Source organism: Cryptotermes secundus, unplaced genomic scaffold, assembly GCF_002891405.2.
Source record: "Cryptotermes secundus unplaced genomic scaffold, Csec_1.0 scaffold56, whole genome shotgun sequence".
Taxonomy (NCBI): Eukaryota; Metazoa; Arthropoda; class Insecta; order Blattodea; family Kalotermitidae; genus Cryptotermes; species Cryptotermes secundus.
Genome location: NW_019744407.1, coordinates 2177010 through 2203369, shown reverse-complemented (window position 1 = coordinate 2203369; position 26360 = coordinate 2177010). Strand labels below are relative to the sequence as shown.

The 26360-nt window shown below is 39.8% G+C and overlaps 1 protein-coding gene across 1 annotated transcript in view; it reads right to left on the bottom strand.

The window, feature by feature from the left end:
• The window catches only part of LOC111874679 (integrin beta-PS), a 47735-nt gene that overhangs the window by 5632 nt on the left and 15743 nt on the right, over positions 1-26360 (bottom strand). The window contains exons 8-14 of the mRNA XM_033755558.1: positions 22675-22938; positions 19332-19622; positions 17053-17292; positions 16049-16318; positions 8188-8323; positions 6309-6449; positions 2229-2365 (exon numbers count right to left, since the gene is read on the bottom strand). Coding sequence (XP_033611449.1) covers positions 2229-2365; positions 6309-6449; positions 8188-8323; positions 16049-16318; positions 17053-17292; positions 19332-19622; positions 22675-22938 — 1479 coding nt within the window. The remainder of the gene's footprint in view (positions 1-2228; positions 2366-6308; positions 6450-8187; positions 8324-16048; positions 16319-17052; positions 17293-19331; positions 19623-22674; positions 22939-26360) is intronic.

Here is a 26360-nt window from a genome sequence, read left to right as displayed (position 1 = left end):
CTGGTTACACTTTCACTTGTTTTTCGGTCTCATTTTTTACTTACGCTCGCTACTGTATCTAGTTCTTTTTAAACTAGTTTAATTATTATTATTGTTAAAAGTTCGTGAATTGAGGTTCAACTTATGTTATTAGTTACATTTTCACTTGTTTGTGAGGTCTCACTGTTCTTCCGCGTCCTTTGATGTTGCTGGATCTGTTATGATCATTGTGAAAGTGTAACTAATAACATAAGTTGAACCTCAATTCACGAACTTTTAACAATAATAATAATTAAACCAGTTTAAAAAGAACTAGATACAGTAGCGAGCGTAAGTAAAAAATGAGACCGAAAAACAAGTGAAAGTGTAACCAGTGACATGAATTGAACCTCGATTCACGAACTTTTAACTTTTAACAATTAAATTAGAATAATAATAATAATTTTAACCTGTGTTTTATAAAAGAACTCCATATATTAGTGAGCGTAAGTCTGGAAAAGATACAAGGTAGAATGAGTGAAAAGTGAATGCGACCGCGTGTAATTATACAGCTGTGTTCATACACCTGAAGATGCCCTCTTGAGGTCGAAACATGTAGTGATAATGTGATAAAAAACGTGTTGTGTAGTCAATAAATTCACTCTACTATTGATTAAACACGCAACAGGATTCAAGAAACGATTAAAATCGTCTTTTTTTCCCCCCCATAATTATCATAAGCTCCTCTAGGTCGACTTTCCTTTCATCTCGGTCGGCCTTTATTTTTTTTCCTAGTGGGGTGGGACTAAGTCCCTTGTACTGCGGCCACTTCTGGCCTATTGTACCAGCCCCAGATGATAGGTGAGGGTGATTGAGGAGCAATTGGTGGAATGAAGATTGGCAGGGGAAACCGAAGTACTCGGAGAAAACCTGCCCTAGCGCCACTTTGTCCACCACAAATCCCACTTCCCCAGACTCTGGGATCGAACCCGGGCCGGGAAGCCAGCGACTAGCCACTATGGCGTGGCCTCGGTCGGCCTTACTTTCCGCTCTCATTTCCTCTCTGCTGGCATTCATGTTTTCTTGCATGGCCAGCAGGAGTTTGTTCCCGAATCCGAGCCTATCCCACTTCTGACACCATTGTCGCGTGTTTGCTAGGCAATGCGACAAGAACATTCATGTGGGTCTCGGATCTGAATGAATATCTTTATTGGACAGTCATTTTTACACTAACACTTACAGTTATTCTCCACTTATTACGTCATTTAGATGTTTCCTCTCCAATGTTGCAACACTTCTGCTCTAGTTGGATAAGAACTCTTTCCTGCGAAAGTCCAGTATAAACTGAACTAGTCTCTTGTCAACATTGGACTGTTATAACTTGGCCTTGGAATGAATAGGGAATACCTTGTTAAAAGGTTGATTTCACCTGCTGCTATGCAATGAACGCAGGAATACATGTCTCCCTCAAACAATTCGTTTGTAACGGTGGAAACACGACTGTTAGCCTTTCATTTTCGGGGCAATGATTTCTTAAGCTTCGCTGCCTAGGAATTACTAGCTGTTGTACAGCAATGGTTGCATTCTGATTCCAAATATTCTGGTCCTAAGTGGCCCTCCACAGTATTATACAGATTTATGATCAGACTTTCATGTACTTCAGAATAAGCCATTCTGATTACAATGATCAACAAAACACTACATGATATCAGAATTTTTAGGATACTAATATGTCAACACCTATGACCTCAAGGCATTTTCCTTTTTCATCATATAATAAGTTTCAGACTGTATGATAATAAGCTTTGAAGATTTAACATCAATAAAATAAAAATATATGTCCCGCATTTTATTCTTGGCTAATTATAAACTGTTCTGTTGAGAATAATAATATCATTAAAGTCTACTTTTTTGTTGGGTTTGAGGTTCTCATAGCAGTGACTGTACTTCATTTGCGTTTGGCTGCCAAAGGGACTCGAAAATGAATACAGCATTCCAAATATTTAAGAATAATTTCAGTTTTATGGGCTATTAGAAAATCTTGTATAATATAATGCCAGTATCATGAGAGAAAGAAATAGACAGAGTGAGAATGTCAGAGAGTGTGAGAGGTATGAGTGATAGAGAATGAGAGACGGGGTGAGAGTGTGGGTTGATGAGTGAGTGATTATGTGTGTGTGTGTCTGTGTGTAGGGGGTGGAGTGGGTGTGTGGAGGCATGTCTGTTTCTCTCTCTTTCTGCATGTGTGAAATTAATATGAATGCACTTACCACTCCCCAATTTGACATTTCTTGCTCATTTATAAACCTTCTGAACTCAAGTTTCTCTTTTTTTAAAGTTAACCATTTCCACAGAGCAAGGACAACTCCAATAATGATGAAAACGACTACAACTGGCACAGCATAGGCTAGACCAAATAAAAGAAACAAATAATTAGTGTTCTTTGTCTCAATATAAATATTGTAACATGTTGCGCAACGGAGAACCCCTCCCTACCCAGCAGCAACGTGGCAACTCAGGCCACAGGCGCGTGGCGGTAACATAGCGCTCCCTCCCACCCCTCCACGGTGACGTAACGCGCAACGCTACGTACCCGTAATCAACTTCCTACTCTGACGTGGAACGTAACAGGCACCACTGCAGCTATACGAGTATAAGTGAACCGCACAGCAGCTACCAGTGAGTTCTACTGTAGCAGTTGGCGACTTCAGTTGTACTGAAGACATTTCCGAGTTGTACAGTAGAAGTCAGTCGTAAAGTAATAGTCGCCGAGCCGAGTTGTAACCTGGCCATCGCCGAAGACAGTACCGAGTCGTAAAGTGACAGTTGCCGAGTGTGTTATCAACAGTTCTCCAGTCAGCCGACTACCGTTGGAGTATAGCAGCCGTCGCGGAAAGAAGAACCGGACGTGTGTGTAATTGTGTAATTGGGAGTGTGTGATACAGTGATACATAGCTCCCCTACTGTAAACGTGTAGACTACTGAAGACAGAGGGAACTGATTTGCGCATAGGGTTATAAATCGTGAAACCCCGCAACAGTGTTAACAGATTAATGCGATTAGGGTTATAAAGTGTGAAAACCCATAACTGTGAGATAAGTAATTGTAGCCGTTACTTGTAGATTGTTAAATAAACCAATTAACCATCTCTACGGCGTATTCTGTAACGAAACATGTTACAATATTTATCAATGGTTTACAAAGGGATCCTAATATCCGGTACACAGCATAGGGATTTCAATCTGAGATATATCTAACCTTCTGGTATTATTTTTAACTATAAAATACTGTCACATGTTAGGGACTAGACATGGGATTTGGATTGGCAGTTGGATTTATTGGAAATATAACTCATAACTACCGTCAAATAACTGTTTCACTAAATTACGCACTCTTCAAATCACTATACTGCAGCACACACAAAGTTTTCTGTCTCTTCACCAGTCATTGCCTGGTAACGGCCATAAAATGAATATTCCTCTGCTTCCATACTCATGTCCTCACTGCATAGCAGCTGTCTTACAACTAACTCATGACAGGAACTAACCCTCTTAATTCTTCAAGATAAACAAATCATTTTGTTCTACTCAATATTACGTTGTGCGTTCAAGTTCTAAGGTCTCCGATTTTTTTTCTCACACAATAATCATACAAAAAATTTGAAACTTCTGTCACTTCTCAACGTAATCTCCCTGCAGCCGTACACATTTTTCACAACGTCGACGCCATGATTCCATGGCAGCTGTGAACGCTTTTGTAGGAGTCTGTTTTGACCACTGGAAAATTGCTGATGCAATAGCGGATTGGAAAACGGCATCCATGTCTCATCCACTGTCACAGTTGATGAAAAGAAAGTCCCATTCATGCCTTCATCATTGCCATGCGTGCAGCCTTGTGGTCATCCGCCAAAATTCGTGGAACCCACCTGGAGGACACTTTCCGCATTCGCAGGTCTTCATGCAGGATTTTGTGCACAGATCCCAAATGCCAACTTTGGGGGCGATGTTTTCCACACTCAATCGGCGATCCTCCAAAACAACTTTCTCAACTCGCTCGAACATGCTGTCAGTGCAAGGCCGAGATTGTTTTGGTTCGTTGTCACACGACGTTCGGCCTTCTTTGAACTGTCGCACCCATGAGCGTACATTTTTCACATTCATGACACCATCACCACATGTCTCACTCAACTGGCGATGAATTTCAATGGGTGTCGCACCATGCAAGTGGAGAAAACGAATGATTACTCGCTGTTCTTGTAACGAAAACGTCGCCATTTTAAGTATCAAAAACACTCCTCACACTCGCCGCTACCACTAGAGTTCTGTGTGCCGTAGAGTTCTGCCATCTCTGTCACGCATTCACAAAGAGTGCACACGTATTTTAAACAAAACCGCATGTGTCTATCTGCTCCCAGTCCTGAGAAAAAAAATCGGAGACCTTAGAACGTGAACGCCCCTCGTACATGGCAGTTCAAGCCACATAATGCCTATGATATGTTTGGCCTGGAGGAAGGGAAGAGACCCTGTAATTCGGCCTATGCATAAATTTTGCCACTACCTCCCCTGTTTGTTCTTAATAACATGATAACACTGCCCAAAACCCCTCTGTAGCTGTGATCATCACCTAGTAGCCTTGGTCAGTCATAAACTGAAACCATTAATTCATTGAGCAACACATCTACTTCACTCTCCTCTCTTAACTCTTTGGATGCATGGTGAAGCTGAGATAAAAAGGATTAAATGTTTATATCCTTCCCTCTTGGATCATCTTCATGGCCAATAACACAACCAGTACTGCATATGCACACTATGTGTAATATCTAACAGGTAAATTATTACATTATTACCAGTCACCTGAAATGTCTTCTGATTTTGGCCTATTATCATGAATTAGCCACAGCTGAATCATAACTTAATCACAGTAATCCCCATAGCTAATAAATTTCAACGACATAGCAGTCACTGATACTGTATGCTTAATTTAATATTATAGAAGGTGAATTGTATAGAACCTACCCGATGAATTTGCTAACAATTCCGCAGGTGATGCATATAACCGCTCACAATTATGACATAATAATCCGTGGGTTGTGCTGAGTTGAATGGTGTGCGCATGATCCAGCAAGTGGCAGCCCTTATGCTGCATGGTCAAGGACAATCCCGAAACGTGTCTGCAGTGCACAGGCGACAGTCATGGAGTACACTGTTGAACAGCGAGTGTTTCTCGTGCCCACGTACTGGGTGACAGGCTTGATAACGAACACACAATTGGAATTCAGGAGGAAGTTTGGAGTTCACAAGAGGCCAGCGAAATCGACTATACAGTCCTTGGCTCAGAAATTGGAAAGGACAGGGACACTTTTAAGTGAACGTGGTAAAAACCACCCAGAAATGCCAGAAGAAATGATTGCAATTGTGCAGGACAGGTTACTGCAGTCTCCCAAGAAATCATTATGACATCTAAGCCAGGAAACCGGGTATTCTTATTCAACGTGTCAATGGGCTCCAAAGAAAGCGAATCTTTGTCCCTACAAGATCATCAATATCCAGGAATTGGGTGATGTTGATAAAGATAAATGAGTACGGTACTGTTTATGGTTTCGGGAATTCGTGGACGATAACCCCAGAATTTTGGATATCACTTGGTTTAGTGATGAAGCGTGGTTCCACCTATCAGGATATGTAAACGCACAAAATTCGAGGATCTGGGCGTCTGAAAACCCACATGAGATTGCTGAATCACCACTACACCCACAAAAAGTGGGTGTGTGGTGCGCCATTTCTGGTTTACGAATCACTGGACCGATCTTCTTCGACACGACCGTGGACAGTGCCTTATACTGTTGTATTTTTTACGATTTCGTGCAGCAGCTGGATGAAGTGGAACTTACACAGGGTTATTTTCAGCAGGATTCAGCGACGTACCATACGTCCAACATGTCCATAGAACTGACTGAGAGCTTCTTTCCCGATCACGTCATCTCTAAAAAGATATTGCCCCTGAAATCCCCCGACCTTACCAGCCCGGATTTTTTTTCTCTGGTGTTTACAGAAGGACAGGGTGTATGCAAACAAACCGTGTACATTAGAGGATTTAAAGGACAACATTTCGGCTGAAATCAGGAACATCACTGAAGAAACACTGCAGCGAGTCATGGCGAATATGCAAACAAGGGTGGAGGTGTGCCTACTTGAAAATGGCGGACACTTTCAACACCTACTCTGATCATGGCACACAATCCAAGATAAGATATGTGTAAATTACTTTAATATCTGTATGGTATATTTTATATTACAGCTCATTTCGTCGGGCCGGTTTTATATGAATCACAGAAGTAACAAAAAACTTACTATAGTAACTCATCTGTATAGGACATTTCAATTCATGTAATGCCTTTATTTCGATGGCTGATGTTTCACTGTATAGGTATTGATATTTCAATTGGCATTCATCATAGTCCTGCTCACAGTCAGTACCACCAGTTATGTTCTCTGAAATGAAAAACATGTCTCCATCAGTTACCTTAAAATGTAACATCTTTTAATTAAATGATGGAGAACATAATAAACTGACCTCCCACACATTCCCATCACAAACACATATGTTGTATAGATATAAACAAGACTAATCGGCCTTCAGCCTGTGCAATTAATATGAAGCGTGCCCTGCCATCTGGCCTTCACTTCCTCATCCGCACAGAGCTAATTAACTTCATGCAGCTGAGATGTTCTTGAAAAGTCACCAATTGCTCTGCTAATTATGAATTTCCTAACATTTCATAGAATCCAAGGGTCCATTATATTCACAGGTGTCATCTATTGGCCCTACCCCAAGTGATATAAAACCAGTCCATACAATCACATCTTATTCACCTGCATATATTACATGAAAGTACTGAAGTACTGTAATTGTAAGATGTATTAGAAAGCTCCACTGTCTAAAATCACCTTTCTTTTAGAAGTATAAGACACAATTTTTCATTGTATAAATGATACCTAAAATTCCCATGCCTTATTGTCCTAAGGTATAGAAAGACAAAAGTAGGAAATATCTGACATTCATCTAATGTAAAGTTAAGATTTTCCAAATTTTTCCTGCTTGTTGAGGAGTTAATATGCTGTGCTAAGCTGAACTATACATGCAACATTTTCTTTTCTTCAATAATATTGGTTACCAAATCCACATTCTTTTCTAGGTTGCCTCAGGAGAACACCATCATGAATTCTGTGTAGATTTGGGATTCTAACACACTGGTTATAAAACAAAAATGATTTGTGTTCTCTGTAAACTTTAAATTTAACAAGATAAATTATCCTCCCACTCCGAAAATAAAACCCTGCAACTGAAAAACATTTTGGAGACAGGAGCAAAAATTCCTTGTTTGTATGTTGTTTTCTTGAGCTGCACTACCACATTATTCACCAGGACTGAATCTAAGTTTTGAATGATTGGAATAAAACATCTTTTCCAAAATTCTGACTTGGGCTTCATGTAATTTAGAGGTTACAGAGGACTTATGTATACCAAAATGATACTTGTAACAACTCTTAGTGTAGATCTAAGATATGAAACTTAATCAGATTACGTTATGAGCTTTGTATGATGAAACAGACACCAATAGCCTCCCCATGCCTTCATTGTATGTAAACATATAAAGAAATCATGAACTGGCAAATGAGTTACATCAGGTCTTAAGCAATATTATCTTATATCCTTTACTACCCAACCATCCGCCTGTCAACTATGCATGTTATTCAATTTATGTCAACGGCTTTATCTTAACTAGAGAAGCAGCAACTATTTTCAGCGATTCCTTGTATCACATAGATCAGTGCTGTGACTATAGTAACAGTGTTCATATACTGCAAATTTCTATAGTTTCCCATATTTAGTGTGATGCCATGTTGATTTGGGGTAACATCATTAAACTAGGCATGTATATGATGTATTTTATATCATATTAATTTATAATTATAATTTTCTTATTGCTTACAAAGATGTTCTAAAGAATAATGTGTGAAAAATGCGGAGTTGCATGTATTAAAAGAGACAGATGGGATGATATGCTCAGTAATAGTAGAACTGGTTACGGACACTTCAGGTGCTACTATGCCTATCTGAAATTTAGAAAATGGCCTACCATGTGCGCTATTCAGCCTACCAATATTAAAAAAGCATAATTTGATAACATAACTTAGTAGACAAAAAGTTACAAATGTGAAAACTTACCCTCTACGGCATCTACTTTTTTGATTGTCAGATTTGTGCACTTTTCAGCACACTGTTCTGAAGTGAGCGACCCTCTCTTGTGTACTTGACATAGAACACAGGGAAATAAACTTTCGCACAATGTACTCTGATCCACCTGCAAAGACATTAAGATACTCACTCCTTCAAGCTGACTTAGAACTAAAAAAGCATAGTACAGGTTATCTTATAAAGGTGCACCAGTGGGAGCATTAAATTGGGAATCATGAATCAGGTGGGGAGTAGGAGGGAGCTGTCATGGACTACTGTAACATACGATCTTACCATTTGCCTCGAAGAACTGAGATAAACCTTGAATAAGCAGTCTGGGTTGTCAGGTAAGCTACTTACCAAATATCAGTTAATGCTGTGCCAATCCATTTAGTGAAACTGGTAATACAAACGTAAAGACTGGAATCACAGATACATTGCATTGCACACAAATAAGTGGATTATGGACTAACTACATAAGTAGGGTTCTTATTAAGAAGATAATAGTTGCTTTCTTAGTCAAGAAATTCCCTGCAATTTCGTGAACCTGAAATTCATTACCATGAACCTAAGACTCTTCCATTTGTCCCTGTTATTAGCCATTGATCCTGATTAACTGTATGTTTCATTTAAACACATTTTAATTGACCTAATTAGTTTCATAGATATACCAGACTCACAACATTTTCCTCCTAACTGGGCAGGTTTTCTTGATTTCTAAATAGTCAACACATGACTCTCTTGTTTTCCAATATCTTCTCCAATATTTGATTAATGCAGAATATCTAATCAGTGGTTGACATATTGTGTCCACACTGATGATCCCCAGTAATTTATCTATATATGCAATTTTACCTTGACAGAAGAATGCTCGATAAAATTTTGATGTAGCTGATAACAGTGATAGGCCTTGATAATCACATCAATTTTATCAACCTTCTTATGTACACAGGTACAGCAAGAGACTGCCAGTCACGGTAGCCAGGCTGTCTAAGACATGTACTGTGTTCGCTCGCTTGGAAACCGGGATCGTGGGTTTTTATCCCACTCAGGGCATGGATGTTTAGTTTGTGTGTGTGTGTGTGTGTGTGTGAGTTTTTCTGTGTTTGTGTACAGGTAGAGGCCTTGTGACGAGCTGATCACCTGCCCAAGGAGTCATACCAAATGTGTAAGATCTAGAAAAACTGAAGTGAACGGAGAAGTTCTTGGAGGTAAGCCTAGGCCCACTGGGGCTGTAGTGCCAAGAAAAAACAAAACAGAACAGCAAGAGACTTCTTGCATTGCTGTGGCATTCCTCCTAATTGCAGTGAAATCCTTATTTAAAGAAATTCTGGGGGAATTACTTTTCCTGTGCTAAATTACAGCTACCACTACATGGGAGTTATTATTTTATTATTATTATTTTATTTAAGTGCAAATGGGTTTTTACCTGGTGGCAATGATAGTATGATAAGACACAACACACATCACACAAAGAAACACACCACACTCAAACAAAACAAAGAACACAAAACTACACAAGCAATGAAGGACACAATACTCAAAATGAATACAAAGCAAATACGATTACAACTACAACAAATAAAATTACAACTACAAATATATAAATTAATATTAATAAAAAAAAAAGTACGCTTTCAATAAACAGTAACAGTGATGGAATATGTAAAGTCATGTTCTGATGCGCCCACCTTTCACCATGACCTTCCTTTCATTCCACTTCACTACACTTATGTACCCTTCTCATCCTCATACCAGTTTACATCACTGCACTGCAATGCACTGCAGTTTCAGATGATTTCTCCCACACCTTCACATCGCCTTTATTTATTACTTTCCTAAACCTTTCCCTAAAATTACTTGATTTTGAGGACAGAGTCCCTAAAGCATCTGTAGACAGTTGGTACCAGAGCTGAATGGGCCTATTTACAAAGGAATATTTTCTGATATTTGTCCATTGTTTTCTGCTCATAATTTTCTTATCATGATTGACTCTGCTCAGATAGCATGGTCCTTGTAATCTATCACTACAGCCTTCCAAGCCCATTCTCCTCTGTACATTTTGAAGAGAGCACATATGTGAGCTACCTTCCTGCGTGCTGTGTCAAGGTTTACTGATTCAAATCATTTCCATGATGTGCAAATTTAGCTGCCATGTTTTGCACCCAGTCAAGCGCATTTATCTGTCCCTTTCTGTAGGGACCAAAGCAGGTCACCCCATATTCAAGAATCGGATGCACTAGTGATGTGTAGGCTAAACTTCTTTCACCATGTAATTAACTTGAACAGCCCAACTTAAATCGCTGCATAAAATTATTCCAAAATATTTACAACTGCTCACTTACAGAATTACTATGTCCCACAAAGAATAATTTAATGGTTCCATAGCTTGGGCTCTTGTGATTAATTACCACTGCATTTTAAAATGCCCACTCCCCCATCCTCTTCAGATCTATCTGCAACTTTTGCATATCTTTATTATTTATAGTTTGCCTATATATTATACAGTCATCTGCGAAAAGTCTAATAGTTGGATCAATATTTCTCCAAATATCATTTTCGTATGCAAGGAACAGTAGTGGACCCCGTACACTTCCTTGCGTTACCCTGACGTTACTCTGACTTTCTCCGATAATTGGCCTCCTACTCTAACTCTCTGTGTACGGCCCAAAAGGAATTACCTTATCCACATTAACTACCTTCTAGTCCACTCCTAAGGCCGCAATTTTCGTAAGCAGCCGATCATGGGGAACTAGAACGAAAACCTTCACAAAATATATTACAATAGCGTCCATTCTACCTCCATTATCCAGTGAATCTGAAATGTCCTGGCAAACCGTGATTACTTGACTTTCACATGAATATCGCGGCCTAAATCAACGTTGACCCTCTAATAACCAATCCCTTTTATCCCAGATTTTCTCAGATTCCATTTGCTTGCAGACCACTGAGGTTAAACAGATGGGTCTGTAATTTGAGACTAGCAATTGATCATCCCCCCTTGTAAATAGGAACCACTATGGCCTTTTTCCAGTCACTTCGGATAGTGGCATTATTAATTGTTATGTCTAATAATGGCGCAAGGTATGGAATCATGGTTTCCTCACCCACTTTTAGAATTTCGCCAGAAATGCTGTCTGGCCCTACTGATTTCTTTCTTTACTTACTGCTGCTTAACTTCTTCCTAATGATTTTTAGTGCTAATAGCGAAGGGATCACCTGAGTTGGCACCCTGTATCTGCAGGATGCTACGCTCACAGCTGAATATCGAAAAATAATAGAAATTTAGGGAATTAGCCTTTTCTATTGAATCAGTAATTAGCCGTCCATTACCATCTTTGATCTCAGGAATATTTTCCCTGTTGCCTTTATGTCTTTTTACATACCTGTAAAACTCAGTCTGACATTTGCCTTCATTTCTTAGTATAGATCTTAAAAATGTCTCCTGTGCATTTTTTGGCTAATAGCAACTGCTTCGATAGTTGTTTCAGTTCCTCTCAGTACTGCTGTCCTAATTTTCTTCTATTATATGCTTTTCTGACATTCAACTTTAACTTTTTCACTTCCTTATTGTAGTAATCATGGTCCGAATTTTTCTTAGTATTTTATGTCGTATATTTGGATCAAAGAGGGATGAAGTGACAGGAAGTTGGGGAAAACTGCATACTGAGGAGCTTCATAGCTTGTACTCTTCTCCAAGTATAATTAGAATGATCAAGTCGAGGAGGATGAGGTGGGTAGGGCATGTAGCACGAATGGGGGAGACGAGGAATGCATATAGAATATTGGTGGGTAAGCCAGAAGGAAAGAGACCACTGGAAGACCAAAGCGTAGGTGGGAGGACAACACTAAAATGGATCTTAGAGAGATAGGATGGGATGGTATCGATTGGATTGATCTGGCTCAAGATAGGGACTAGTGGAGGGCTCTTGTGAACACGGTAATGAACCTTTGGGTGTCATAACATGCTGGGAAATTCTTGAGTAGCTGCAGATTTGGCTTCTCCTCAAGAAGGGCTCAGCTCCATAAGTAAGTAAGTAATTTGATGTGGAATAAATCTTTCGACACTCTCGATTATTACGTCCTTGAAATTATTCTGTATCTCCTCAAAGCATCTACCATTGTTTGCCCATATTGTGAATTTTCCTGGAGGAAGGTTTGTAGCCCTAAAACATTTGCTTTATGCTACACTGGGACTAGTCCCTCTACCTGAGGTCGACAGTAATTTTCTTTCCATTCTACTTCTCATAATGTCCCGCAATTGTCACTGTAGTATGCCGCAAGAGGTGAATGAACTTTCCAGCCGGACTAAATAAACATCCAGAAATGCGTCACATCGGGTGGGACTATCTACTACCTGCGTGTACCCATTTTCCCATACCAGTCTATTTACAAATGTCTGACTTCTGTTAGTGCATTCCGCGTTACCATTCCAATCGGCATAGGGTAAGTTTAAATCTCCTCCAATGATGCTTTGCAGAATTTCCTAAATAATCAGTTTAGGCAGCCAATCTTTCTATAACTTGCACATACCTCGTTCAGAGCTCTGTAGATGAATATTATTTCCCATGTGAATTAATGGTCCCTGCCTTTCACTTCAACTGCTTCATCGCTTCTTCTCTCCTTGTCATCTGCCAGACTAACGTCGGATGTTCTTGGGTTTCACGTCCCTTCACGCATTCCCGCTCTGATAGTACTCAGCAACAGTCACTCCTTCGAATTCTGTCCTCTGGCGGCGAAGACACAAACTCTAGAATATAGTTGGCATAGTCTTCTCGCTCCGATTTGGTTCATGTGCAGTCCATCCATACTGAAGTCCCAATTCTCAATTCATCTGTTTGGATCTACAAATGGTCGCAGTGCATGGGGAAACCCACCCCCTCCAAATAATAATAATAAATAATAATCTACAAATGTAATACCCAATGTCAATGTCCACCACAAATCCCACTTGACCAGACCAGGGATTGAACCTGGGCTGCCGCGATGGGAAGCCAGCTACTAACCACTTGAGCTATGGTGTGGCCTTAACTGAGGAAACTTTGTTTATGCCTTATTCATTTCACTTCACCCATCACATAATCAAGATTTGCAGTTCATCTCAAATCATTAGTATTTACATAAATTATGACATTAATAGGGCTCCCTAGATCTCTGTTTTCTTCACTCTTTGCAGTTGTTCAGTTCTATTTCGTGGAAAGCACGGTACCCTCACATGTTCAGATTCCACGTTCCATATAATCGAGTTACCCGATGCTAAGCACTCTGCCCTTTGTGTCGTCTCCACACCGCATCACGCCTGCCGACCTTGCATCCAACTACAGTCCCTTGTAACTGCTCTTCCAGCTCCTTGTTCTTCCATTTTAGTTCCTCAATCTGTTGCAGAGCGTTTTTCAGTTTGTCCTCTAGTTGACGAAGCTGTCCCATCTGCACCTATCACAGATCCACTTCCCGCTATCCGCTAAATATAGAATTTCACACTAAATTGGTATTTCACTGTGGAATTAAAAAGTTGTAGCTTTCAAAATATATTGTTTCACCTCCTGCTTGGATACATTCTGCTGGAAATCGACAAGTACCTGGATATTTACAACCGTTCAACTTTTCGGTAGAAATTTCAGCCCCAAAAGAACTAGGCCCAGCTGTATGTACTTATATTTGAGTCTGCTCCATAGTGTTAACCCCACGTATATTCAAGAGAAAAACTTCTTCAATCTATTCAAAGTATTGTGGGAATCTGAAAACAGTTCAGTCACTCTTTTCATCCTTTATCACGTTAGTTCTAGGTTTGTAACCCTCCTTAAATTAATTTATGCCTCTGTACAGGTCCTAACAACACTGTTCTTTCTGTATGTTGAGCCATGCCTTGGTTCAATATGTTACCATATGAAACACTCTGTATTTTCTATCTCTTCCCTTCCTACTGGTCAACTTCTTGCTTGTATACCCATTCCTCCCAATATACCGAGGCCTTGACTACCGGTGGGCTTTTTGTAGTTTCTTTTTTGGGATTTAGCAGCCTACCCAGCTTGGATCATATACCCTGAGGCAGTTAAGATGAGCGTTTTTGAAGGAAGACCAACAGGTGAGTGTCTGGTTTCCAAACTTATATTTAACTTCTTTCCTTAAATTCCATTTTGGCTGCACTCGCCTCTGCTGTTTCCACTGCATTTTGGCTGTTCATCATGTAACCTTACCCCATGGGGTTTTTCTGATGCTGTGATTGTGAAGTACAGCAATACCTCGCAAAGTTCGGGTAATCGGTTCTGCCAATATCTCGGACTGTTTGAAACTGATCTAATCGAGGAACTAAATACATACAAAAAATGATAATTGGTTCAAAAAAATTCTCCGTTTTTCAATAAATAAAATGCAATTAATAAATTAAAATGTCTTTAATAGAAATAATTTTAAAAGTTCATGTTTTTCGCAATTCATTTTTTATTCTCTAAAAACTGCAATATTGATGTCTGCACGTTTTTCTTCTTTGGCCTTTTCTCTCCATACATTTCTTTGTAGCAATGAATTGCATTTTTTGCTGTTCGGTGAATTGTAAGGCTATGTTCAATATTGGGATCAACTTCCATAATATGCTCTGACAAGGTTTCAACCATTCCAATAATTTTTTATAGTTGTTCAGCTGTTAATTCACGTGCAGGCACTTCAACACAGTTGTCACTGTCTAAGTTGTCCTCCCGTTCTTCATAAGCCCGTTCACATATGTTAATAAGTGTTTCATTATCTAGTTCATTAGTGTTCGATTTGATGCACTCAATTACGTTGACAGAATCTAACTCATTGAAACCAAGTTGCTGTTCAATTTCCATTATGTTACTAGTGACTTCAGCAAAATGCGTTTCAAAACCAATGAAATCATTTGCACAATGTGGTATGATATGTTTCCATACTGCACTCATATTGCTTGCCGTTAATTCATGCCATGCTTCGCCTATATTTTTGATAAGGATTCTGATGTAGCTCTTCCAAAATTCCATTAAAGTAGTGCTCTCCCCACCTCCTCCAGCGATAGCTGTCAGAGCTCAAGAACGAACGACCCGAGCACAGGTACATACATACACAACGGGGAACCCGAGAAAAAATTTAAATATGTATCATATTACATGTACATAACTTTAAAACCACATAAAAATAAACCGCACAAAAAGAGACTTGACTGTATAAAGGGAAAAACCGATCATTTATGTATTAAAAATAATTTTGTGTACTAATTTTTTAGAATTTATTTTTATTTTGCTCAATTAAAATTTAGTTGGCTATGAAATTTTCAAACCTGACTGATCGAAGCCAGACCATGCGAGGTATTGCTGTATTTTGTTTTGAGATTATCTGCTGTCTTCTGGCCTTATCGGGTTGTTTGACATCTGTGTATTAAACCGCATCAAGAGCAGTGAAATATTGTAAAATAAACTGGGTCTACTGTGTATGTATCACGGCTCCATTTGATTGCATTTTTTGGGGGGGGAGGGTATTTATTACATGCTCATTGGGCCTGTGGGAACATCCCACATATTAACACGTGCTTTCGCCGGTCTAACAAACAGCACTCAACTCCTAGTCAATATCACATTCAGGTCAAAGACATCTTGCAATTGACGGTCAGTCAGTCTGTCTGTCTTGGTGACGAGCCCCAGCTGGGGCTCATGACCAGATGTTTTCTTCCAAAATGTTATAACCACTTATTCAACTATATGGCGACATAACTTAGAAGAACATAATCCAAATATTACTATATTGAACATTCTGATAAAACATGAAGAAACAAAGCAACATATTGCAATGTATGGTTTACCAACATGCTGTCACATGCAGCAATGTATTTTATCACACTTACAGTGGGAATCTGTTCTTCGCAGTATTTTCCCATATACTTTTCACTGCACTGGCAAGTACCGCAAATGCAACGTCCATGATCAGAGCAGAGTTTACTCTCTTCAGCAGATCTACAGTTCTCTGTAGAAACTGGACAGCTGCAGGTGTCACCAATCCAGCCTGCTTCACACTGACATATTCCACACTTACATGAGCCATGACCGGCACACAGCTCACTGTCTTCCTGTTTACACGAGAAGTCATCACATTCACAGTATTTTCCATAGAACATCTGCAACGAAAATTAGTAAACTTGCTGACTTACACTTCACCCAAATTGAGAGCGCTGAGATGTAAAAGACATGAAGCATGTACTGGAAAAACAAAATGTTTGGTTGTAAAATGTTAGGCAGCAGACAGCTTAGGAGACCTAGGCTTAGATGCGAAGGTAATATTTGACAGGCTCATAGAGGAAGGATAATGATGTTAATTGGACTGGTCTGGTGCAGGGACAGAGAGTGATGAGCCTTCAGGTTCCAGAACAAAAGCAATTTATTGACAATCTGAGAAATTGTCAAGTTATAAAGGAAATGACTGCACCACTGGTTTACGCATAAACTTGCAGATGGCAACCTGTTGTAGCCAATAGTTTTTTCCAAAACACTGGTGTGTGTGTGTGTGTGTGCATGCATGCGTGCATGTATGACATCTTTGTTTTTGTGCTGTCATGTCTGTCTAGTTACATGTCTGATTTTCCATGTCTATGAGTAATGTCTTAATAAACTGTTATTTCCTTGACAAGACTGAATGTAATATTTTTCTACAAGATAATTCCATGCGTCTCACTTTATACTTTATAAAAACTTTTATCTCATATGGAATGGAGATTTACAATCTCAATTTATCCATCCATTTTCATATTTACAGGATTAGTAAAATGATGTTAGCCAATTTTTACAATGGCTATAAAATCCCTTACTGAATTTAATTACACTAAAGAAATGAATAAACAAATAGGGTTCATACCTCTGTGCACTGACATACTCCACAGGTGCAAGTCCCATGCCCATAGCAGTCAGAAACATTTTGATCTTTTCTGGGCTTACAGTCTCTGTGTAATTCAGTTCCTGTTGAGAGAGGTTCACTTGAGCTGCACTGACATTTCTTCCCAAAGTGCATGCTATTACATGCACACACTCCACACATGTATGTGCCATTACCAGAACACTGTGGAGCATCCTCTATGTATTCCTGGAAGAACAAGAGCTACAAAGAAGTAGACATATACAGTAATTACTGGGCCGGTATTAAAATGGCCCCAAGTCTTTAAAGTTGCAGACTTTCAGAGAAAACTATATATTTTCTGTTCTATGCAATACAGAAATAAGAANAATCACACTATACACTATATAAAATATTTTTTTTTGTTCAGACTGTATCTGATTATGAACAGCATCACTTCACAGTTTATGATAACTCCATTGAGTGCTCACACTCTGAAGTGCGTGCGCCACTGATTGAAGCAGTCATCGACACACAGACCAACATCACACTTTTTACAATAGAAGAGGGTGCTCCTGGTTTTCTTATTTAGTGAACACACAGGTCAACGTCTTTGTATCTCTTTGGATGGCCAGTGTTGCGAATGTTTCACCTCTACTCGACTCAGTTGGGCCTCAGATGAGCTTGGTCTCCCTTGAGAAATGCCACTGACCATGATATTCGCGTTATGCGACTGTACAATCACATCTTGCACTAGGATTTCGTGGAATTTTTTATGTGTCATTCTTCCACCACATGACTTGTGCAATAAACAGGCATCGAGAACAGTCATATCTAGAAGGTGGAAAAACAATTTATTTGCAGATTTCCATGTCCTCTGGGCAATTCCATAATCATTTACCATCCTGTCAGATTTATCCACAATGCCCATATGTGCATTGTTGTCTTCAATTGCTATATACCTCAACTTAAGACACAAAATAAAAATGTTTTATAAATGAATAATTGAAAATCCGACACTGACTTTCTGATCGATAATTTCCTACTGAAAACCAATCCCTGACAATGACCCACTTCCTTGCAAGGTCAAGTAGAACTAATCTGCATGCTCAGATGAATATTTACTTCTCAGTTCTTAAAACAAAGCTGTGTTCTATTTGGCTGACCAGGTCATAAACAGTCATATCTAAACATAAATAGTATCGAAACCAGTACCATGGTAAACGATTTCATTATTCTGAGCTAATGAATGAACCACTGACTTGACCTTGCATGGGTTTGTTGTGGTTTCAACCCGAAGATCAAACTGTCAGCATTCCCAAAGAGTGCACCTGTACTGTGTTAGATAAATCTAACATTTGGTCACAGCAGTTACTTGCCGTTAGATATAGATAACATTCACATGTTAAAGGTTGAGGAAATTCTGAAACTCTTCTTGGCTGGCCAGTTCAATATCTACATGTTTTGCTTGGCAAGCAGTCTGATGATCTTACCACCACAGGCTGGCTGGATGAATGGTATTACGGCCAAGTCAAAAGGTTGGTTTATTTTAGTCTGAAGTTTATGTTTGAGGTGAAGGACAAAGTGGATCTCCATTGTGCTGCATCTATTTTGCTGAAGCATTTTTCTTGTGTTGTATTTCATATTTAAATTGTAGGTGCACAGTTATGCAAAACATGCAGACAAGACAAGAGATGGGGGAGCTATAATGCTTCAGATGACAGAGCATACACACAACAGAGTGAAGCATCATACAGCCACATGACACCACATGGGTCACTTTGGCCTAATGTGTCAGGCTAAGCAAGAACAATGTCAATAGTGCCTAGATGGCTTTACATTCAATTTTTCATATTGTCCTTAATGGGTTACTGGTTGTCCATAAATGTGAGGCCTTGATGGTGATATATATGCATACATCATCAACAAACAATGTTTACTCAGTAAATCGTTCCCAGATTATGGCGATAGAGGCAGTCTCTGAAGTTATGGTCTTTGATTCTAAACTGATGCAACTGATCTCCTGAGAAAATTTTATCACTTTTAGTAGCCCTGAAAGATTCAAGGCTTACATGTTAGACTTGTTAGTAATGTTACATTTGTGGATCAGTATTTGTAAAGCATATTGTGAGATACATGGCACCAAACCTCAAAAAACCCAAGTTTGCAGATCAAAAAAAGATTGAAACGCTATAACACAACATTCATGAACATATCACTATAATATGAAGTAAAGCGATACTGCTGAAAAGCAAATTTTTCAGTGTAAATTTGATGGCAAACTTCAATAAGATGTTACTTACAGAATGCTCGTGATGCTCACAAGAGCATTCACAGCTCATTTCAAGATAAACAAGGACTGCTTCTTGACTTCCAACAGGAAAAATCCTGAAGGTTTGATTCCAGTCACTTGGATCTGCTGGACAAGAACGAACTACGATTTCCACTTGGAATTCAACTTCCTGCCCAATTTTAAGTTCATTGCATTTGTTGGATTGCCTTACTGCCTCAGATGAACTTTGGCATGAGGTATAGAATGTAACTTGTATATATTCTGGAGCATCATGCTGCATATCAACAGACGATGAAACTTTCTGAAATATAGTAATCAACAAATAAAAATCATAAGCAAATATTTTTGTAGTTGTACTTCAGGCACAAGGCTTATTGGTCACCTAGGGAATAGCCAATTACTGTCACATGTTTGTGACTAGACAAGGGGTTTGGATTCATAATTGGATTTATTGAACACTTATAACTTGTAACTGCAGGTAAATATAACAGTTTCATGACTTCACGTGCTCTACAGAGCATTGTACTTCAGCATATATAAAGTTTTCTATGTCTTCACCCATCATTGCCTGGTAATGGCTCCCAACAATGAAGATTCCTCAGCTTCTGTACTCATGACCTTACTGCTGGCAACTGTCCCACAACTAACTCATGATGGTAACTCACACATTTAACTGCTGACTTGCAACAACTAGCTGTGGCAGGCCAACACTGGCTACCACTCACTGTCCTGGCTAGCACTGGATCTGACTGGCTTATTTTTCCTGGCAGTCCTTGCTGCACAGCCTTGGAACAGATCTCACAGAAGACACAGCTTCCAACAGCTCCTTTATTACTGCATGCGTGTCTGTTGCAGTGATACGTGCTACTTGAGCTGTTACCTAGCAGCGAGCGATGTTTAAGTCATCATGTCATATTTCACCCTTCTTAAGGCTTGGGAGGGGCCAGCTCCTCCACAATGCTCTGTCACTCACTTTCCGAGGTCTGATGGAAGACCCGACTGTTAGCTTTATGACTTCCAGCACATGGGTTTGCCTGAGGGCCTCGTTGGGTCTCTTGTTGCCTCCAAAAAGTAGCTGCTGTCTTATGCCACAGTCTCTTATCCCATCAACAAATGTAATGCCTGCTTTCCTATGGCCGTATTGGGTAGTGCAAGAATGGAATGGTGCATCAACTGTTTGACAGCATCAGCAAACTCATGCATAGGCTCACCAATGTTTTGGGTCTTTGTTTTTATTTGATTCCATACCTTATGGCCAGATGCTGGTCCCAAAATCGGTACTCAATTGCCCAGACAGTCTCCTTGCTCGTTGCTCATTTAGAGGCTTTGTGTAGAACATCGCAAGCTCAGTCTTGCAGGGCGCTAAGAAGGTGCATGGCCTTTATGCATGGGGCCCGTTTATAGTGATCTGCTACATCCTCTATCATTTCTTGATTGGCCTCCATCCTTTCTGGACATGCCTCTACCTTGTTCTACATCTTTTCTAAACAGACCTGCATCTTTTCTAGGTTTATATCCATCAGGGCTTTCATCCTCTCTTGATGAGCTTTCATTTCTTCTCAACTAATTTTCATTTCAGCTCTTATCTCTGCTAGGCTGGGTCTCATTTCCACTTGGTTGGTTTCGATTTTGGCCAGCAGGTGTTCCATCATTTGTTCCATTTTCATAACATGGTGATGTAATTGTCCAACATAGTCTTCAACCCAATCCAATTCTATCCACACCTGACACCAGATGTCACGTGTTACTGACTACACAACGAGTTTAGATTGGTAATTGGATTTACTGAACACTTATAACTTGTAACTACAGATAACAATAATAGTTTCAGGATCTACAGCTGCTAAAAATCACTGTACTGCAGCACACATGAAGTCTTCTATGTCTTCACCAGTATTTGCCTGTTAATGGCTCCCAACAATGTAGATTCCTCAGTTTCTGTACTCATATCCTTATTGCTTGACGACTGTCCCAAGCTAATTTGTGATGGGAACTCACATATGACTACCAATTTCCAAATCCTAGCCTCGTTTGACCATCACTGGCTCTCACTGACTAACTCAAAGTCAACATCAAAGTAACTTTACAACTGGCGGTTTTCTGCTAATCAGTTCATCTTGGCACTAAGCAACTTGAGACTCATGACAAGATATATTTTCTTTTCAAATGAACCCTTGCAGTCACAGTCCTTATGTAACATCCTCTCTGACGAGAAGATGGGTATATCTCTTATGAATATGCTTGGCCTTTCATACTGAATAACTTCTCCCATAGCCTTCATTATATAACCTCAGAATGGACCGCACTGAAGACACTGCTTCCAACAGTTCCTCTATTGTCGCGCACATATCTCTTGCTGCAATATATGTTTATGGAGCCATTGCCAAGTAGCAGGTAATGTTCCAGTCGTCATGTCACATGAATGTTTATTACATGGATACTAGTATAACATCCATTGACAATTCAGTGGGAGGTCTCATCACTTGTCATACAAGATTTGTACTATTAACTTCCCCAGCTTTTTCCCATATTCTTTTCCAGGTCTACTACATGTTGCTAAATAATATGTCGAGGCTGATGTTTAAGGCCATCTCCCATGTATAAAACACATAAATAGTCAATCATAAATGAGCTCCCTTTTATAGTATGCTATACTTCACAATCCAGAACAAAATATTATTATTATTACAGAATAGACAAGATGCACTGAAACAAAATATTGCTTTCTTGTTTGTGACCTACTACATAATTTGTGTTAATGCAACATCTAACATGTTGCACACTTGAGAATTTGTTACTACGGTGACCCGAAATTGTGTAATAAGAATGATAAATATCATGTTTACAAAACGTTTATGACATATGTGCACAAATTTGCAACTGAGATTAAATAAACCCATAATGTACAAAATTATCCCCATATTTTGCTTATGTAAAATCTGAACTGTCTTATAAATGTCATCTCCAAGCTGAAACCTAATCTAATGGATTAGTCATGAGGATTTAAACTGTAATTTGTTAATTTTCAAAATAAAAATTTCATACAGACATCTTAATATAAAAATATGCTGTTCTTTTCTCAAAAGTTGCCAGAAATGGCCAAAAATAATGCTTATGTACTTCAAGACTGTTGAATCATTTGTGGTACTAATCCTAGTGGCAACAATGATTTTGTGGTTTTCAATTTAACATGGATTGTGGTTGTTTGTCCATATTTTTGTCTGGTTGGTTAAGATCTGCTGATGGATTGATTCTTGTAAAGTAAATCTTGAGGAAGTCAATACCTGACTTGGCTTTAGTGCCAAGAGAAGGAATGATATTCTAATTTGATATAATCCTGAGATGAGATTTACCTTGTACTGTTCTTCTACCAGTTCTAAAATGTTGGAAGAGTTGGCTGTCAAGTGGCCAACTTTTGCCCCATCTATATTTTTTGACAGGAGACTGTACACTTCTTGCTGGGGCTTTGTCACAGCAAACAGGATATTGATAGCATTCTCTCTCACTCTATGTTTAAGGTGTAAAATTGAAGGATAATCCTGAAGTGTAGAATGTGTATACATTCCACCTTCATCCAAATGGCATTTTCCATCATTTGGTTCAATGATGCCTCCCAGCTGATGAAAACAAATAAAAGTAAGTACATATGTTATTTCATGCAGGATACACAGTTCTATTAAGTTTTATAAGAATTATGGAATCATACATAGAAGTAAAAGAAGTTATGACAAAGGGAAGACCTGAGATCAGAGAAAACTCTACATGGAATGTAGAAACTGCAGCTTGGATTTGACACATATGTTCAAGAAAAAGCAACAAGCCCCAACAATTTGAAGCTTCCTTTATTTACTATTATTTGTTTATTTAATGATGCTTTCAGTCTCTAAGATTATATAGCATGAATAAGATGATCAGTGAATAATGTGTGGGATTTGTCGATACTCCAACAGACAACCACTTCGGAAAGTTTGCGGGCCCTGAAAAGGGCCATTCGTTCCACTGGGCATGCGCTGATAATTTGGCAGGTAACAAAACGCGGTTGCTGGAGTTGAGGCAGCTGCGTTAGTTGCCTGGTCGCAGGGCATGGTCACTGGAGACTTGCGGCAACTATGTCAGTTGCCTGGTCATAGTGTAGAAATGATGACTTTGATGACTGTTCGCTCTGAACTGAATGTGATCACTGATGATTGCGAGCTTTGGGCTCCACCTTTTATACCGTGCTTAATGGGTGGAGCGAAACTTGCAGGTGCGATTGTGAGTGCTGATGGGCTAGCGCATGTGATGATCTAAATGTGGGCTGGACAGCGAGTGCTGTATAAATACGAGTGCTGGCAGCAATGTGATTGGTTAGCGCATGTTATGATCTAGAGGTGGGTTGACATCGAGTGCTGTATAAATATGAGCACTGCCAGCAATGTGCAGCATGTCTGCGATTTGCACATGGCATTCAAAATTCCATACGTATATGATTACATAATAAAATTATGCAGGCAACAAGCAGAAGTCATACAAAATCATGATAATGAGAATGTTCACAACATTGGACAAGGCAAAGCCTGCCACAGAAAGTATAAGAGGCTTAAAAGGCGGCGGTCAGGCGTAGGACCGTTCAAGTGACTAGACTGCCATGGTAGTGATTACTACTGGAAATAGGGCATAATCTGCTGTACAATGCCTGGATTGACAGAGGCCTTGTATATATTGTACATAAAAATAGTAAATTAGACTAGAATTAAATTGTAAATATGTGTCAATGATGACATGGACGGACTAGGACTGACAGATGACAGACCCGACCTCTCGTCAGAGAGGGCGCCCCAAATGGACAGAACAGCAAATTTCACAAAGAAGGAAACATCTGGTCATGAGCCCCAAGACAGACAGACTGACTGACCGTCAGTTGCAACATGACTTTGACTTTGACTTAATGTGCGGCATTCTTTGCCACATTTCCATCTGGGTTGAGGCATATAGATCACAGAGTGGCCTTACGCAGTGTCACAACTGCCAACAGTTTGGCCACGTCTGGGCTAACTGTAAGCAACCTCCCGGTTGCATGTGGTGCGGGGGTGGCCACCTGTATAAAGAGTGCCCAGAGAAAGAAATCGCTACCTCCACTCCAGCTTGTTGCAATTGCCAGTTAAAGGAGGGAGAGAAACCACATCCCGCCAACTATCGGGGCTGCAGAGGAGGAAATCGCAGAGAGCACCCAAAACCACAATGGGAAGGGTGTTCTCCTCGAATATCGTTACCCCTGGAGTCACCTTCGTGGCGGCACTCCATGGCAGCACATCACAGGAGCAGTGACCTCAGACTCTCCAAGTTCCAGTGGCAGTTCCACCAGAAGCCACGAAACCGAGCATCCCGGTCCTTGTACAGGAACAAAAAACAGGTCAGTCAACTCAGGCTACTCATGTAAACAGTCCATCTCTCGACAATATGTTGAGAGTAGTGACTGTAGAACAGCAGATTATGACAGAGGTCAGTGGTGCAGTGTCCGAGGAGGAAAAAATAATGGCCATTACTAAAATTGTATTAAACCTAATGAACCAAAATGGCCACTAGAGAGCATAGGCCCCTCAAAGTCATAGCATTTAATGCGAACGGCATTGGGAGGCAGCGCTATGAGCTCAGTAAACAGCTGCAAGACCTACACGCAGATGTGGCCCTGTTTTCAGAGACACATCTGAAACCTCATGAGAGGTTCTTTATTCCAAATTAACACTTTTATAGAATCGACCACCACTCGGGTAGAAAAGGCGGAACTGCCGTTGCAGTAAGAAAAGGCATTCCCCATAACCATGTAGACCTACCACCCCTTGTCCCAGTAGAAGCAACAGGGGTCTGCATACCAATCGGTAAGAGCGAAGTGCTGCTTGCAGCTGTTTATAAATCTCCAGGCAGAGCCTGGTGTGATGATGACATCACTGAGCTCTTAAGCTTCAGACGAAAGTCTATTTTGGCAGGTGATTTGAATGCTAAGCACCCATTTTTGAATAGCAGAATTTCAAACCCCTCAGGCTTGATACTCATTGATTTATTTGATAAGAGTGATTTCAAAATCTCAGCACCACAGTGCCCCACTCATTACTCCCCTGCGGGAAATGGTGACGTGTTACACATTGTGGTTCACAAAACTATCAGAGTGTCAGATGTCATCATCTCTGATATTTTGGATTCAGATCACCTACCAATATTATTCCACATACTGGATCACGTTAAAATTAGGAATCTTTTGGAACCCATTGAAAAATTTACAGATTTGGAGCGGTTTCAAAGCATAGCTTCTGAAATAATATCACCTAAACTAGAAATTAATTCGGGGGTAGAAGCCGATAAAGCGGCATGTAACTTTGCAGCCTCTATTGCTTCGGCATATAGGTTGTTGACAAGTAAAGTTACACTTTCGGACATAAACAACAATCTTCCTGGTCTAGATCATTTGATAAAATATAAACAGAGGCTACGAAAATTGTGGCAAGAAACCAGGGATCCAGCGTGTAAGATGACACTAAATTGGGTCACCAAATCAATCAGGCGAATGACCCGTAAAAAGGCACTTGAACGGTGGGAAACAAAAATAGGTAATGCTGAAGTCACACCTCAAAGTACTCGTATATGGCTCATTGTGAAATCTCTCCTTAAGAGAGATGGACCAAGGGCACCAACTGTTATTCATGGTTCTTCTGGCCTTAAATTTTATCCTTCTGAAAAAGCCAACAAAATTGCCGACTGTTTGGAAATTCAGTTCATGCCACATGACCTGTGCGACAAAAACCATGAACAGCGGGTGGAGGCTAGAGTTCAAGCTCTGTTTGAAACCGTAGACAACCCCCCCCCCTCAAAAGATTAGACCATGTGACGTTCAGAAATTAATAAAATCCCTGAAATTAAGAAAGACCTGTGGAATTGACGGCATCCCAAATGAATGCCTCAGGCACCTTCCAAGGCGACCACTGGTTCACCTAACTCATTTATTCAATCATTGTTTTCGGCTTTCTCATTTTCCGAATACTTGGAAGGAAGCAAAAATAATAAC